Source organism: Heterocephalus glaber, unplaced genomic scaffold, assembly GCF_053883595.1.
Source record: "Heterocephalus glaber isolate CG9 unplaced genomic scaffold, H.glaber_assembly_v1.0 deba00000594, whole genome shotgun sequence".
NCBI lineage: Eukaryota > Metazoa > Chordata > Mammalia > Rodentia > Bathyergidae > Heterocephalus > Heterocephalus glaber.
The window spans coordinates 31,704,811-31,719,974 of NW_028258151.1; the positions used below are offsets into that span (position 1 = coordinate 31,704,811).

Below are 15,164 nucleotides of genomic sequence, written 5' to 3' on the forward strand. Positions count from 1 at the left end.
CACATCATAGTTGGAGCGCACAGTGAGGCGGAAGTGCTCACTCCTTGACAACTGGGAACCCGAAAGGAGAAAGGAGACCCAGGCTCTAAAACACCCTTCCAGGGCGCCCCCTAATGACCTAAGGTGACCCACGAGGCCCGACCTCTTACACAGCAGCACTCAGGAACAAGCCTTAACACATGAGTGATTCAGGCACAATCCAGCTCCAAACGACAGCAATTATTGAGCTCCTCTATGGGCCAGACCCCCTTCTCTCCATGAAAACAGTAAGCAAAACAAGCCAGTGGTGGCGCTTGCTTGTAATCCCAGCACTCTGGATGCCGAGGCAGGAGGATCGCCATGAGTTCATGGTCAGCCTGGGTACATAGTGAGATCAGGACCAGCCTAAACTATGCATCGAGACTGTCTCAACACACACACACACACACACACACACACACACACACACAAATACAAGGACTTCTGTGCCACATTAAAGGAAGAGGATTCAGAAGTTGTAGATTGGTGGCTACAGGGATGAGATCGACTGGTAAAGCCGTTTTGCTTGCCAGGACTGTCTTGGTTTTCATCTGAACACACATAGGAGGAGACGGAGCATTGTCCTCAGCCTTCTTTGCCGCTTGCGCATCTGTGACTGTTGTGTCCTTGGAGGCATTGAATTTGCCACCTCTACAGTGGAGACATGAGGAAGCATCTTATGCAAAGGAAAGAAGTGGACGGACTTTCCCATCAGAAAACTTATCTTGCCCTCGGGGATTTTTTTCTTCATCTTGAGCTCCCCGGGGTATAACAGAGTGCTTGGTACCTAAGAGGTGCCCAGTGGGCTGTTTTCAGCTTCTTCCCCCGAGGCCTAGGGATTGAATCCAGGGCCTCACACATGCTAGGCAAGTGCTCTGCCACTGAGCCACATCCCCAGCTATTTAAGACTGTTATTTTGAGACCAGGTCTTGCTAAGTTGCTCAGGCTGCTCTTGACCTTGTGCGCCTCCTGCCCCAGCCTCCTGAATAGCTGGGATAACAGGTGTGTCCCACAATGCCTGGCCTCAGTTTTATTTTTAATGAATGAGAGACAAACAGCAGACGAGATGAGCTACTGGTGCAGGGCAGAATGGAGATATGCAAGGTCCTGATGCGGAATCTTTCTGAGGGGAGTCCAGAACTGCCTTGCATGCTTGTTAGAAAATTCAGGTTCCTGGGCCCAACTATCTGCCCAGAGTCAGAGTCCTTAGCAGAGCTCAGGCACCTGCATTTCAAACAAGCATCCATTAAAGTCTGTGAACAGTCACACAGAGGTATTGTAGGACCAAGGCTGCTTTGGGCCTCACCTTTGTTTGGGGATCCTCAGGGAAATGACGGGGAGCTGCCCAGGCAGAGCTGAGAAGCCCACCCCGCACAGCATTAGGCAGCTCCTCCTGCCCTACCACGCTAGCATAGGTCAGTACATCCTCCTGTGCGGAGAGGCAGATGGCATCACACTCTTCTTCAACAGGGAGAAAGGGGAGACCAGAAAGCCTGGGCAGGTATCAAGGCCACACAGGCAGGTGGGGCTGGGGGATGCGGACCCAGCCGTCCTGGGGCTCTGTCTCCAGCTTGTCAAGTTGTCCCTCCTAGCCTGGATTAACCTACTTCAACCTGTGCTCCCCAGAAACAGGGAGAGATGAGAAGCTCATGTGCTTTCACTGGGGTTCCCTTGCCCCAGTAGTTGTCAGCATCAAGGAAGTAGTAGGATCACCTGCGGGGAGCCTTCTGCTAAGCACATGGGCCCAGGCCCCTGTTTCCTTCAAAGAACCTGGGCTCTAGAGTTTTATGAGCTCTCCGGGTGAAGCCATTTCTCTGAAAGGATGCAAAGAAAGTCGATTTTAGGCAATAGGAAGCTCCTGGGCAGATTCCCCCTGGAAGGGAAAAGGTGGATCTTATTAGCACTTTGTACTTAAAAGTGGAGTTTGCAGACCCAAGCACAAGATGAAAGCTTAGTGAACGGAGGAAGAGCAGGTCTCCGAGCCCCAAAGACTAAGGACAGTTTCAGCACGCGTAAGGATTCTAGGCTGAAGGGCTGAGTATGGATAGCAACCAGGGTAAGTATGGGCCAAGCATTACCTGGGACTCCTGATGTTCCCATGGGATGTGGGCACCAATGGACTTAGGGAACTGATGGAGCCCCAAAAAGAAAGCCAGGCTTTCCAGGAAGAGGCCTCTAAGGGTCATAGTTCAAAGACAGTGGGATTGGGGGTTGGAAGATTTGGGTTTAAAGCCTATCAAACAGATACCTGTGAGGTCTTGTACAATCCATGTCATTCTCTGAGCCTGTGGTTTCTCATCAGTAGAGTGAAGCTAATGGCTCTTAGGGCTGTTCTAAAGGTTAGACTTAATCATCCCCGACTAGTTCAGTTTCTTTCTCCGCAGTGTGTTCCCAGTAGTAGAGTGGAAGTCTTTGTGTGATTATTGATACAAGGCGCAGACCCTCGGTTGAGGCTGGGTGCAGCAGCATCCTGTGGCTTCAACTGGCCTTCGCTCCACTTCTCTGGCCAGGGTCTTCATTCCTGACCCAACTCTTCACAGATTTGGTGACATCCTTGCAGTTGACCCCTCCTACTTGATAACAGTGTTACTCACCTGTGTGCAGGGCACTGCTGAGGATGTAATGACAAAGGCTGACTGGGCAGGTACTGCGTATGTTCAATGTCTTTAAGGAAAAGGGTTGCTAGGGAACATCTCAAATGAACGGGAACATCTCAGACAGTAACACTGGGCAGAGTGTTCACTGTCTTGAATTGCTGGAGCCATAAACCCATGGAATAAGCAATGAAGTTTTATACATGTAGGAGGGATGTTATTAGTAATTGGAATTGTAACTTCTGCTGGAAAAGGCATAAATCTAGATCTTTAGAAGGGTCTTGTTTATCTGGTGATGTTGGGCTTAAAAATGAGATGCAGCTATACCTCCTGGATTCTTGTTATCTAATTGTGTTGATTCTTTGATGCTTTAAGATGAGCTTTCATGGTCTTATCTGATATTTCGGCAAGTGTCCAGAAATATCAATCTAAAGAGTCCGAAGCTCTCCAAGTAGAGGCTAGAAATGAAGATTCTCAGGTCTTATCCAGACACCAGAACCGAACTCCAAACTCCAGGGGTTTGGGCTTCACCTGTGGCCTAACAAGTCTTTCGGGGAATCCTGATGGATTTCAAGTTTGATGAGCATGTACTGAGGCTGTAGTTACTAGTGATGGGTGCTTAAGGCAGCTGTTAGAGATACTAGCCAGAGGCATTTACAGGAATCCAGGTGAGACAGGAGAATGGCGGGACCAGCTGTCTGTTACGGCTGCTCCAAGGGGGAAAAAGTAAAAGTAAAGGATAATGTTCTAGAACAGGGGTTGGCAAACCTTTTCTGTAGCGGACCAGAGAGTAAATAGCTGAAGCTCTGAGGGCCATAGGGTCTCTGTCACAACTATTCAACTCTGCCATTTGCAAAAGTAGCCCTAATCAATATGTAAACATGGTTGTGGAACAACAAAACTTTATAAGCACGTAACAGGCCAGATTGGACAGTTGGGCAGTAGTTTACAGACCTGTTTTAGCAGAATGATTTACTCAAGGCTGATGTTATTTAACAGCAGAATCTTTTTCTCTTATTTAGAATTTAACAAAGTGAGCTCTGGTTGCAGCCCAGAGTGGAGAACCCAGAAACTACCTGTTCATTTCCTCCTTTCCTTACCGTGGACCCTAAGACTCTTCCTCAGAACACACTCCACTGCCAGTTAAGGAGAAGGCAGTGGTGTCTGGGGCTGGGCCACTCAGGCCTTGCCGTTGAATGAGTAGGTAACTTCCTGAACCACTGTGTGCCCAAAGCCAAGGAGGACCCGGTGCCAAGCAGTCACTGAGGGTCAGGAAGTCTCCTTTGTTCCAGTGCATGGACTCTCTCTCTCTCTCTCTCTCTCTCTCTCTCTCTCTCTCTCTCTCTCTCTCTCTCTAGGTTTCAGCAAGCCTTCTGAGGCTCAGGCTGGTACAGGTACCGGGGATACGAGCCAGGCCCCATTGGTTATGCAGCGTGACCAGCCGGGTGCCCAGCAGAGTGATTCTGAAGCTACGTTTCTTAGCCAGACCCTGTCCAACCGTGGGGTTAAGATCTCTACATTTTACTACTCCAACTTCCAGGACTACGAGGCCTACCAAGGAGACAGATACCACACCGTCCTGAACTCCTTGGTAAGAACTGGGGCACAGAAAGCCTACCCAGTCCCTGGGATGTTTTGAGTTCTGTGCCACATACCCCAAGAAATGGGCACTGTTGTCTTAGTAAGGGTACAGTCACAGGATTAAGAGGACTTGTCCCCAGACAGATGGAGAACTGGAGCCTGGGTTGCTAACTGTTCCCCTCACCACACATCTTTCCTTAAATCTCAGCTCTTAAGTACTAGGAGACAGGAACTGTGGTGGAGAGGGAAGTGAACCGCCCGTATGGAACAGAGTATGGTGATGAATGTAGTTGGCCATTAGGGAAGCAAACATGAATCATGTGTCCAAGAGCACTAGAGGAATGTCCACTTCTGGTGGTCTGGAAAGGTGTCTTAAATACTGAACCAGCCAGCCAATGGAGGCAGGGGGTGGTGGGGTGATCCCCCAGAAAGGAGGGGCAGCATTTGTGGAAGCTGTAAGTGGAGATAAGAGTGAGTAATGGGAGAGAAGCCCCTATGGTGAGAATAGACACATTGGGTGCTGTGGTAAAGGCAGGCAGAAGTGGACAGGAGGTGTTAAAACACAATCTGAGGGTGACAGGGAGCTGACAACAGGTTCCCACCAAGGAGGGTCAGAGCAGCTCTCCAGCCAGAGGAGAGAGGACAGTACCAGCCATGCCGTGCCTTCCCTCTATTGCCATCTAAGAGGCCAACGAGCATCTGCTTTCCTGGGGCTGGGTCAAGTGTTCACCTCCCATTGGAGGAGAAGCAGCATCTCCTCCAAAAGCTTGGAGGTCCCTTAGTTGTAATAGCAGAGATGTGTACAGGGAGAGCCCATGGTGGTTCAGGGTCCAGGTTCTGGATCAGGCAGGTAGAGTGCTGCCCATCACCCAAGGTCACATGGTTGCTAGGTTATGCAACTTTTCTCTCCTTCACTCTTTAATCAGGGATTATATAGAACCCTTTCTCAGGAATTAACTCACAGAAAGTACTTAGTCTGGCATCTGGGGGATACCGGAAATGGGGCATAATTCAACAATTAGTTATCCATGTGGCTCTAAAGGGGGAAATTTACAAGCTTTAAGATTTTGGGTTCTTGGAAACATGGATTGCGTTGACTCATGGGGCAGTGAAATCTCAACTGATCTAAGGTGCATACTCAACTGGCATCTCTGCAGGGGCCCTTGTGGGGGTGGTATAAGAGGACCAATCTCAAATTCCTTCCACTCCAGGGCTTCCTTAACCTTGGCATCAGTGAGAACAGGCTGTGTGTTGATTTGATGACTGAAAGGGTAAGTTTTGTCCTGGGCTGTACTGGGACCCACCCTTCAGGGACCAGTCCCCTAGTATAACCCTCTGCATGTGCTAGACAGGAGCAGAACGTGGGAGTTTGGGAAAGGGAGTGGAAAAATGGCTCTGAGAATAGCACAGGTCACCTCCTGCCCTTGCTGACTCTGACCAGAGGTGTTCTCTGGTAGGAACCCAGTGGGTGGGCTGCTAAGGGAGCTGTGGGTTGGGGAGGTTGTTGAGCACTTGCCAGTGAGGTGTCTGTGGGATGGTTAAAGACAAGATGGGGGCCTCCGCTCAGCAGGGAAAAGGCAGAGAACACGCCACTTTCCTCTGGGCAGAGCACACGTTCACACAGGGAGCAGGACGGGCTTCCCCAGTCTGGCTCTCCTCATGCTCTGTTTGTCAACAGTTGTGTCAGAATGACATGAACTACATCGAGGAGCCCCTGCTGCAGTACCCCGACTGGAGAGGACATCCATTGTAAGTGACCTCCAGATCCAGAATCTTCTGGTCCCACAGCAAGGGAAGGATTCAATGCACCATATTCTTAGTTGGCTGCCTCCCTGTTCCTTTGGGTAACCTCCCAGGAAATGAGAGCAAAGCCTCACCGGGCAGCCTGATCGGTAGAAATAGCATCGTCCTATAATTCAAGAGCTTGAGTTCTTGTCCCAGAAATTGTCTGTGTGACCTGAGGAGTTGACACCTTCATTTTATAGCTATATAAAAAGTTGGACTGGGTAGCAAAAATCCCTCTTAGGGTGAACACTAGTTCCTTTGAAAAAGGCTGATGTGTAAACCCTCAGTGAAGAGGGGGAACTGGGAACCACAAGTGTCTCTCTGCATCTGTCCACAGCCTGCGGGCAGAAGTGGCCAAGTTCTTGAGCTACTACTGTGGATCACCTATCCGCCTGAATCTGAGAAATGTGAGTCAGGCTGGTGGAGGGGTGTGTTTCTGGGGTACCCTGTGCATAGTCCAGGAAAAGTGAGGAGATGCAGGAGAGACCCTCAGGACCAGGGCAGAGTTACAGCTAATCGAGCCCAGCTGAGCAGTCTCCTGGTGTCTGTCCCTGCCAGGGGGAGGGAGAGAGTGTGGCCACACCCTCTGTCATGGGTACTGGTTTTTGATGTCTGCCTTTTGTGCATGTCTTCAGGTGGTTCTTCTAAACAGCTGCTGTGCTGTCTTCTCTGCACTGGCCATGGTTCTGTGTGACCCAGAGGGTAAGTAAGCAAGAACACCTAAGCACTGGGCCTCGGGGAAGAAGAACATCTTCACTCAAAGCACTGGCACTTCTACACTGACTAGGACTTTTTTATTGATGAAAATTGATTTGGATTCCTCACTTAATATGGAAGAGACACATGGCAGTGCTTAAGCAGTGATGGCAGTGGGAGCAAAATCATCCTGTTAATAGCTAAGCTCTTGGGCTCAACTGCAGTATGGATGGCTCTGGTAACCAGCCTGGACTTTACAGATCTCCCACCATCTCCCTAATCCTCCAAAGGCTAACCAGTTCTGGACCAGATAAGGTTGAAAGGTCCGTTCTCCCTCTCCTTCTGAACAATGCCCAAGCAAGAGTCTCAGATCTTAATGAGCTCTGGTTGCATGGAAGGAAGTGGCCAAGATGAAAGGAGTGGGTTCTTGGTTGGCCCATCAGTGAGGCCAGAGGGATGGGAAGAAAAGAACATGAGGTCACCAGGTCCAAATGACAGGTCTCTTCCTGTGCATGAACCTTGACCTCTAGTGTTTGACCTGGAGCAGGTCAGACTTCCCTAATGACCAGCACTCCTGTCTGCTGCTACCCTAGCTTGCCTTGGGCCCTGATTCATTGGCATTCATAATACTTTCCTCTTCTTTCTCAGTATGCCCCATAAGAGCAAATTAGTTTCATTTCCCAAATGGTGTTTGCAAGAGTAGACAATTTTTATGGAGCCTAAGCCCAAGAACATTAATCCCCAGAGAGAAGAGATTGCTGAAGTGAACTTTTCTGGTGGTAGCTTTGCTGCTAGTTTGGGGTTGGGGGCGGCTGGCAGGTTCTGAGAGAGCAAGAACTAATGGCTTCATCTCCCTGTGCTTCCAGATGCTGTTCTGGTCCCTACTCCCTTCCATAGTGGCTTCCTCTTTAGCGCCCAGATGTATACACAAGTTGAACTGATTCCCGTCCACGTCGGCAGTGAGGTCAGAATGAGCCCCTTCCCTGCTCAGCTCCCCTAAAAAATGGGCTGTTCCAGTGGGCACTGAGAAGGCACAGAGGGCCTGGCTCTCTTCCTGTGTAAGGGTGGAGGAGGAAGGGTAGAGGAATCAGGCTGAAGAAGCCTTGTGGTTCAGCACCCGGGTATGAAGGCCAAGGATTGCCTGGGCTTTGTAGGAAAGAATTTAGGCTCCGAAGCTTTTCCCATGGGCATTTATGAGTAGACTCTCTCTTCCAGATCACTAATACAAACACCCAGCCTTTTGAGCTCATGATAGGCAAACTAGAGCAAGCCCTGCTTGAAGCTAAGACTAAGGTAAGGAGGGAACCATATTTCCAGGGTGGCCCTGAAAGGGCTTGAGTACTGAGACTCTGATAGAACTGCTCACCCCAACTTGATGGGCTGTCTGTAGTCAGAAGTAAAACTCCTGGGTCTCATCTGGGCCATGGCAGCTTGCACAGCGACTTCTGGCTCCTCCCCTCAGGCAGTATGGTAATTGATTGCTTTGGTCTTATTCAATGTCCTGTATTGGAATCTGATCCCTGAAGGATTCTTGGTTGAACTTGGGGTAGAGGTGAAGGACTTGTGTTCATTCTTGTGTTTGGGTTCTTCTTAGAATAAAAAAGTCAAAGGCCTCTTGCTAGCCAACCCTCAGAATCCTCTGGGCGAGGTCAACATGAAGGAGTCATTGAAAGAATACCTGAAATTTGCCAAAAGGTAGGAGTAGTTCTATCCCTCAAGACTGGATGATGTCCCAAAAAGGGGTTCCCTTCACCTGTAGTCAAGAAATTGGAGGTAATTTACCCTAAATATTCCTACCGTACTGTCTGCTTTGTGGAGTTGTATACTCCCAAGCGAAACTAAAATGAAGCACCCACGTGCATACCATTTCTTTCCTAGCCTCCTCCCTCGCACAGACATTTGCATAGCAGTCATAACATAGTCTTGCTGCTTTTCTACTTACACAGCAAAAGCACTTTCCCCAGCATCCATTTCCCAAACTACTTGGGCTGCGGAGCGAGGGGAGACAGACAGACCCTCAGACCTTGTGAAGTGAAGATGTGCTCCAGTGTAGCTTTCACAGCCCGTGCCTGAGGACACCGTAATACTGTTAGCTCCAGAGCCCTAAAATAGCCCCAGTAGGCAGATTATCTTCTGTTCTCTAGAAGTAACTTATTCAAACTTTAAGACTAACCCACACCAATTAATGGCAGAGAATAGAAACAGTATTAGAGGCTGTGGGCAAGAATTCAACAGAGCTGAGTTCAAACACCAGCCCTCATACCTGCTAGTTAAGGGAGATAACTTTATACCTTGCAGCATTACTTTTCATTTTGTCTGTGAGAGGGGGGTGAAAGGAATGTTTTGGAGGATTGTAGGGAGAGGAGACAAGATGATCCATGTACTGCATAGCCTACTTGGTGCTACTGCTCGATTCAGACCATGGGTAGGAACTTCCAGCTGTACGAGATTAAAATACTCCAGAACTCACCTCCTCACTGGTCTCTGCTTGATGGTTGAAAGTGTAGATATGTGCTCCTGTGTGTCTTTGGGTCCTTCCTACTCCCTCTCAGTATGGCCAGCCTGGGCTCAAGGTCCCTTCTGATCTATCACCTCCTTCTACCCTACCCCTTGGAAGGGCTGGGTGGGCTGCTGGGCTCCAGGAAAATCTGCTCTATATCTAAAGAACATGAATGAGAATGAGTTAAGATTGCCGAGAGAAGCTGCATCTTGTTCTCCTTCCACCCAACTACAGAAATGAACTGCATGTGATCATAGACGAAACATACATGCTGTCCGTGTTTGACGAAACCATCATATTCCACAGTGTTCTGAGCTTAGAAAGGTGAGTGTTTCAGCTGGAGTAGGGAGCGAGCAACATGAGGACCCTGCTTTGCAGGCAGAGTTAATGGGCCTACAACTTACCTGGTTACACGCTAGGGCGTTAAGCGCCAGCTGGGGTTGCAGACGTGCGCAAAGTGTCTTCAGTCTAAATGCCCTCCTGTGTATAAGCTAACTTGAAGGGAAGGCAGCAAGTACACTGTTAAAGATCAAGATAAAGCCCACAGCAGGTTAAGGAACACAGGAAAGAACAGAGCAAGGCAGAACCATCTTTGCTGTGCATGTCTTTTTTGTAATACTGGAGATTGAGACTAGGGATGTTCTACCCACTAGGGGTGTACGTGAGCTACACCTCCAGCCCTTTAAAAAGCTTTTGAAAAAAGCTTTGAGATAGAGACTTACTAAATTGCCTTGAATTTGCATTCCTCCTCAGCCTCTGGACTAACTGGAATTACAGGCATGGACCACTGTACTCTCTGTGCAGAACTTTCTGAAGGGTGGTATTTGACCCTTGGGATAGGATTCCAGCAAAGCAAGGGAAGGGTGTACCGTGTACCGGGTGGAAGGAAGAGCTTCGCCAAAGGTGGGGCAGTAAGACCTAGACAAGCCCATTCCAGAAATGGGGGGCACACTGCAGGGTGTAGCTGCCGAGAACGTGCTTTGGGCTGAGGGCAGGGTAGCCAGTCTGGCAGAGACTCTGGGTCTCACTCTGTGGGCACTTGGGAGCTGTTCCGTCTACTTTCTCAGGGAGACCTTTTGGAACTGTTTTTTTGGTTTTTGGTTTTTTTGGTACCGGGGATCAAACTCGGGACCTTGCGCTTTCCAGGCAGGCGGCCGCACCACTGAGCTAAATCCCCCGGCCCTGGAACTGTTTCTTGAACTTAGTCCCTGCTGTTGAAAGGCCTCGAGTCTACTTTCCCCCTTTCCACTCACAGACACTCGAGTCTCCATCCTTCAAACACTTCTCTGTAATTTCGATTTTCCATTTTCTCTCCAGTTTGCCTGACCCCAACAGGACCCATGTGATCTGGGGCAGTAAGGTAAGGCCCTGCTGGCAGTCCTTGAGTCTGGAAGGAAGGGGAGCCAGGAAGCCAGAAGGCAAACAAGTCCGTTGCTCCTGCTGCTCCTCTTCCTCTAGGATTTTGGCATCACTGGCTTCCGCTTCGGCATTCTGTACACCCACAACGATGACGTGGTCTCTGCTATGACCCCCTTTGGCTACCTCCACAGTGTCTCTGGCATCACCCAGTACAAGCTGCGTCGCCTGCTCGGGGACAGAGGTACCGACGGCATCCTAGGGCAGCATCAGGGGTGTAGAGAATTCCTGGATGTTTTGGGCTTCTGAGGTGCCCTCAATATGCAGAGACGCCTTGTCACTGTCAGGCTTAACCATGGCAGGATGTGAGTTTTAAAGGAGGGCAGGATGGTGCTCAGAAAGTGCAGTAGCCATGGAGGGAAGATGGAGGTGCTATCCCTATCCTAAACTCAGGGTGGGCTTTCATCCTTGAGGTCCAGTAGCTTTTGCTCTGCCTGGAAAGGAGGTAGTCAATTGTAATGGAAGACCTGAAGGCAAGAACTTCAGCAATAATAAATCTTTATGTGAATGTCTATTTTACTGCCCTAGTACTCTGCTTGCCTCAGGCAGAGCTTACAAAGAAACGTCCTGACTGTTTTTACACAGCCTGGTCTCATTTTTCAAGGTGGCCGAAGGAGAACTGCCACTTGGGCAAGTTGGTGTGATTAGATCTATGGCACCTAGTTTGACCTTCCCCTTGGACCTCAAGTGAACATTGGCCTCAGATTGCTCTTCAGTGCCCTAGCCTAAGCTTAGAAAATGCCCTGTTATTTCCTGTAATAAAACAGATGCCAGGATAGAAGGCTTAAATGAAGAGCTGGTATATAATGAAATAAACTAATGTCCTTAGATTGGCAGGTATAGAAAACTTGCTTTCAGTTCTGGTAGATAGGTTAAATCCAACTGGATGCATCCCTACATGGTGCCAGCCTCTTTGATATTTATCAGAAACCAGATCCCAGTGCCCTTTAACACAAGGTCTTACCCTTGGATGTACCTGGGAATTACTAGGAGCTTAAATATGATTGTGGGCACCATCCCCAAAGATTCTGATTCACATGATCTAGAGGAATAACCTGGGCATCAAGGCTTCCAAAAGTTTCCCCAAGTGATTCTTTCATGTTGCCAATGCTGAGAACAACTAGGCTAAAATTATCTTGAACCTGGCTAGACTCCTCCAAGTTCATTATGTGAGGTTGAAAGGGAGGATGCAAGGGAAGATCTGAGTACCTGCTAATCTACCCAGCTGACCACAGCAATAGCAGTATCAATCCCCTCTGTGGAATGCTCTTTGCCTCAGAGGTCTAAACTTGAAGGGAACATTCCTTCTGGACCACTGAAAAGCCCAGCATCTCTCCAGAGCTATAGATAAGAGGTGGTGTGTTGGATGTGGATGCTAAAGCTCCACTACAAGACAGACTTAGTCCTGGATAGGAGGATCTGGCAAGAAGCCCAGGCAAGAGCACTGGGAAGGAGCCCTCTGGCAAATCTGTCACCAGATCTAGGACCATTCTTTCCTCCACCCATCCAGACTGGATCAACAGAGTGTACCTGCCCATCAATCACTCCCGGCTCCAGGAGGCTTATGGGTATGTCATCAAGAGGCTGCATGAGTTGGAGGAGCAGTTTGGGTTCAAGATTACCTTTCGCAGCATTGGCTGTGGCCTTTATATCTGGATAAACTTGAAGAGGGTGAGCTCTAGGACTGAGGGCAGGTGTTCCTGGGCTGAGCTGCCAGTTGAGGCTCGGGCTCAGCTCTGTTCCTCTCCCTTCCTCAGTTACTGGAACCGTGTACATTTGAAGAAGAACTGGTCCTCCACCGCCGCTTCCTGGACCACAAGCTGATATTATCCCGTGGCAAATCTTACATGTTCAAGGAACCTGGCTGGTTTCGCCTCATGTTTGCAGAACATTCCCAGCGACTAAGAGAAGGTGGGTAGTGCTGACCTCCCAGTCCCAGCATCCTTTCAAGATGCCTCATCAACTGCTCCCTAGCTCAATTTCTAAGTATGCCTCTTTGAAAAAAATATTTTGCATTTAGCAACCTCTAGCTTTAACCCTTCTGAACCATGTTTCCATTTTCATTTTTAATTATGCTCCTTGTAAACAGAAAGTGATCTGTACCCCAGGTACCTACCCATTCATTATATTTTCTGGGTATGTGTTTTGTGCCTGTCACTGAACCAGGCACTGGGGCCAGAGTAAGTGGTAAGAAGTGGGACTTTGCCCTCATGGAGCTGGCCCTGTAGTGGATGAGTTGGCCACATAACCATGGAAGACCTTGTAATACTGCAGACTTCATCTTCTCTGGAAGTTATGGAGAACATGACTTTTTAAATATTTATTGCACCCCGTGACATGCCAGAAGTGTTGTATTTAATGGAAGTATAGCAGTGAGTCATTCACTTTCATGAAGATTTATGTTGCAGAAATAACTTTTGGTTTAATGTAGAAAACAGACTGAAGAGTTAAGAAGCAACAAGAGCCAGGGTACAGCCTTTGAGAGGAGATGATGAGATGTCTGGTAGGCTGACCTGAAGTTTAAAAGTTCAGGGATGTGACAGGTGGACCGAAAGTCTTCTCCCAAGGGTGGGCTAATGTTCAGCATCCCTAAACAGGCGGCTCTAACGGTCTGTGATGACCTGGGTATGTCTGGCTCCACTTGCAGACCCACTAAGTCTTTATTCCTCTTCATCCCCATTTGGACCCTATAGCCATGGATCGGTTTGGTCAGGCGATAGAGGAGCAGAAGCAATACTGGATACAGAAGATGCTGGAAGATGAAGTGACGTCATAGCCTGTCTGCCTCATCACATGCTCAGGGTTCCTGGTATCAGCCTCTGGTCCACAAGGCTGGGGCCTGAACCTGTGCTGCATCCACACAAGTGGACTCCTCTAGGGACGATACTGCCTGACTCGGTCATCAACCTCTTTAAGATGAGCATCTGTCATCTTTGGAAGCTTTGTGTCTTTTTAATCTTTGCTAGCCATTGTGTATATAAAATGTTTTTATTGGGATTGGAGTGGAGGACATAGAGGTGCCTGGAGGGATCAAGGGAGCTCTCTGGGTCTCTTTTTAAATGACTATTTTTCTATTCAGTGTCTAATAAACTCTATATTTTCTTAAATTCCAGGCCTTGTAGTTCTTCTTTGCATTCTTCATAATCACCTTAGCAGGATGATTTTTCATTCCTTTTAAGTTCTAGACCAGGTTGACTGTGAAACATCTATCTGGGGCAGGCCAGGAAAGAAGTAACCCTGCCTGATGGAGCACTTTCTAAGTGCTGGGTGCTGAGTGTCGGGGACCCTCACAAGAGCACATCTACCTTTCCCACAAGGACAGCACAGTGGGTAGTTCTGAAAATGAAATCCTTAGTATGGAATTCTCCATCAAATTGTAAGTCCATGAAAGCACTTGGGATTGTTTTTCTTTGTTTGGATCATCTAATGGATGTGAGCAGCTGTTTTCAGCTTTGAATTGTATCAAATCTGATGCAAGAAACAGACTGACAGACAACCCGAGTGCTGCATGTGTTGCTCTCAAACTAAAGTATGAGCCAAGGTTTGACAAATTATCAGCACGCACACAACAGCAAAGATCACATGAATGATGCAAAACCATGCCAAATGCAAACTTTTACCTTTCAATAAAAAGCTGTTAGTAACATTGAAAGCTGTTGTTTTTCTTTTAAAACAAAACATGGCCCCGCCCTACCGAGGTCGTGAGTCGCGGGGAACATGCCGAATCAACAATCCACTGGACAAACCTTCCCCCCACCCCCACCCCGCTCCTCTGTACAGCCACCTGGTTCCACACTACAAAGATGCAGAGGACACCGGACCACCAGACCACGGTACCGAGTCCCACTGCTCCCGGCCCAGAGGTAGGGGCTTCTGAGCCACCGTCCCACTGCTCCTGGTCCAGAGGAAGGGGCTTTTGGGCCACCATCCCTACCACTGCTCCCGGCCCCTGTCCCACCTTTCCCAGCTCAGAGGAGGTAATCTGTGCAGGCGCCAACAGCCCCCCACCCCAGTCGAAATAAAACAAAACATGTTAATGTAAGAGTTTTTTCTAAAATAAAACCTCAGTGATGAGGTTTAATTCCAGTGTTGGCACTCTGCGATAAATAAGTGGGATGTGGGTTGCAATCCGGGGACTCAGTCTCTAAAAGTTCCGCCATCACTGTTACAGATGATTAAAAAAGGTTTCAGTACCAACTAATGGCTTTGGTTAGTCACTTGGCTGTGTGACCATACTCTCTCCCGCGTGTCGAGGTTTGGTTCTTTTATTTTCCAATGACAATTTTATTCCATTAGCTTTTTAAAAAAGTTAACAGAAGCATACAAAGGAATTCTGATTCTTCAAGGTTTTCATATCAAAGTTCTTAGATATCAATCATGGCCCAGTGGGGACAGAATTCATTCACAGCTTGAGAAGCCTAGACACTCTGGGGTTCTCTGCAATGGAAGCTGTTTGTCTCATCAGCACTGGATGGGAGGAATCCGGTCTTCCACGGAAGGGAGAGGCTACATCTGCCTCTGTTCAACACAAGTCCAGAGGATAGAATGTGAAACCCAGTGTGGCCATGAAAATG

The 15,164-nt window shown here is 48.5% G+C and overlaps 1 protein-coding gene across 3 annotated transcripts; it reads left to right on the forward strand.

Annotated features, from left to right (window-relative positions):
• Window positions 1-1,936: 1,936 nt before the first annotated feature.
• On the forward strand, window positions 1,937-13,697 carry LOC101699003 (putative inactive 1-aminocyclopropane-1-carboxylate synthase-like protein 2). 3 transcript variants are annotated; one of them, XR_002397303.2, is made up of 15 exons: window positions 1,937-2,074; window positions 3,971-4,203; window positions 5,405-5,464; window positions 5,872-5,942; window positions 6,316-6,385; window positions 6,614-6,680; window positions 7,541-7,638; window positions 7,890-7,967; window positions 8,269-8,369; window positions 9,409-9,498; window positions 10,492-10,534; window positions 10,633-10,774; window positions 12,101-12,158; window positions 12,348-12,501; window positions 13,284-13,470. XR_002397303.2 is itself a non-coding variant. In XM_021264324.2 (15 exons), the coding sequence occupies exons 1-15, from the start codon at window positions 2,059-2,061 to the stop codon at window positions 13,364-13,366; spliced, it is 1,467 nt and encodes a 488-aa protein (XP_021119983.1). In that variant the 5' UTR covers window positions 1,939-2,058; the 3' UTR covers window positions 13,367-13,697. The 3 variants fall into 3 exon arrangements, 1 of the variants encoding a protein (XP_021119983.1); XM_021264324.2 differs by having other exon boundaries at window positions 1,939-2,074; window positions 12,101-12,261; window positions 13,284-13,697; XR_015449019.1 differs by lacking the exon at window positions 12,101-12,158.
• The last annotated feature ends 1,467 nt before the right edge of the window (window positions 13,698-15,164 follow it).

Excerpts from the sequence above, each read along its gene's own strand:
- LOC101699003 (XM_021264324.2), top strand. Across the intron at positions 4,204-5,404 it reads ACACCGTCCTGAACTCCTTG|GGCTTCCTTAACCTTGGCAT; the intron begins GTAAGAACTGGG and ends CTTCCACTCCAG. Across the intron at positions 10,535-10,632 it reads ATGTGATCTGGGGCAGTAAG|GATTTTGGCATCACTGGCTT; the intron begins GTAAGGCCCTGC and ends CTCTTCCTCTAG.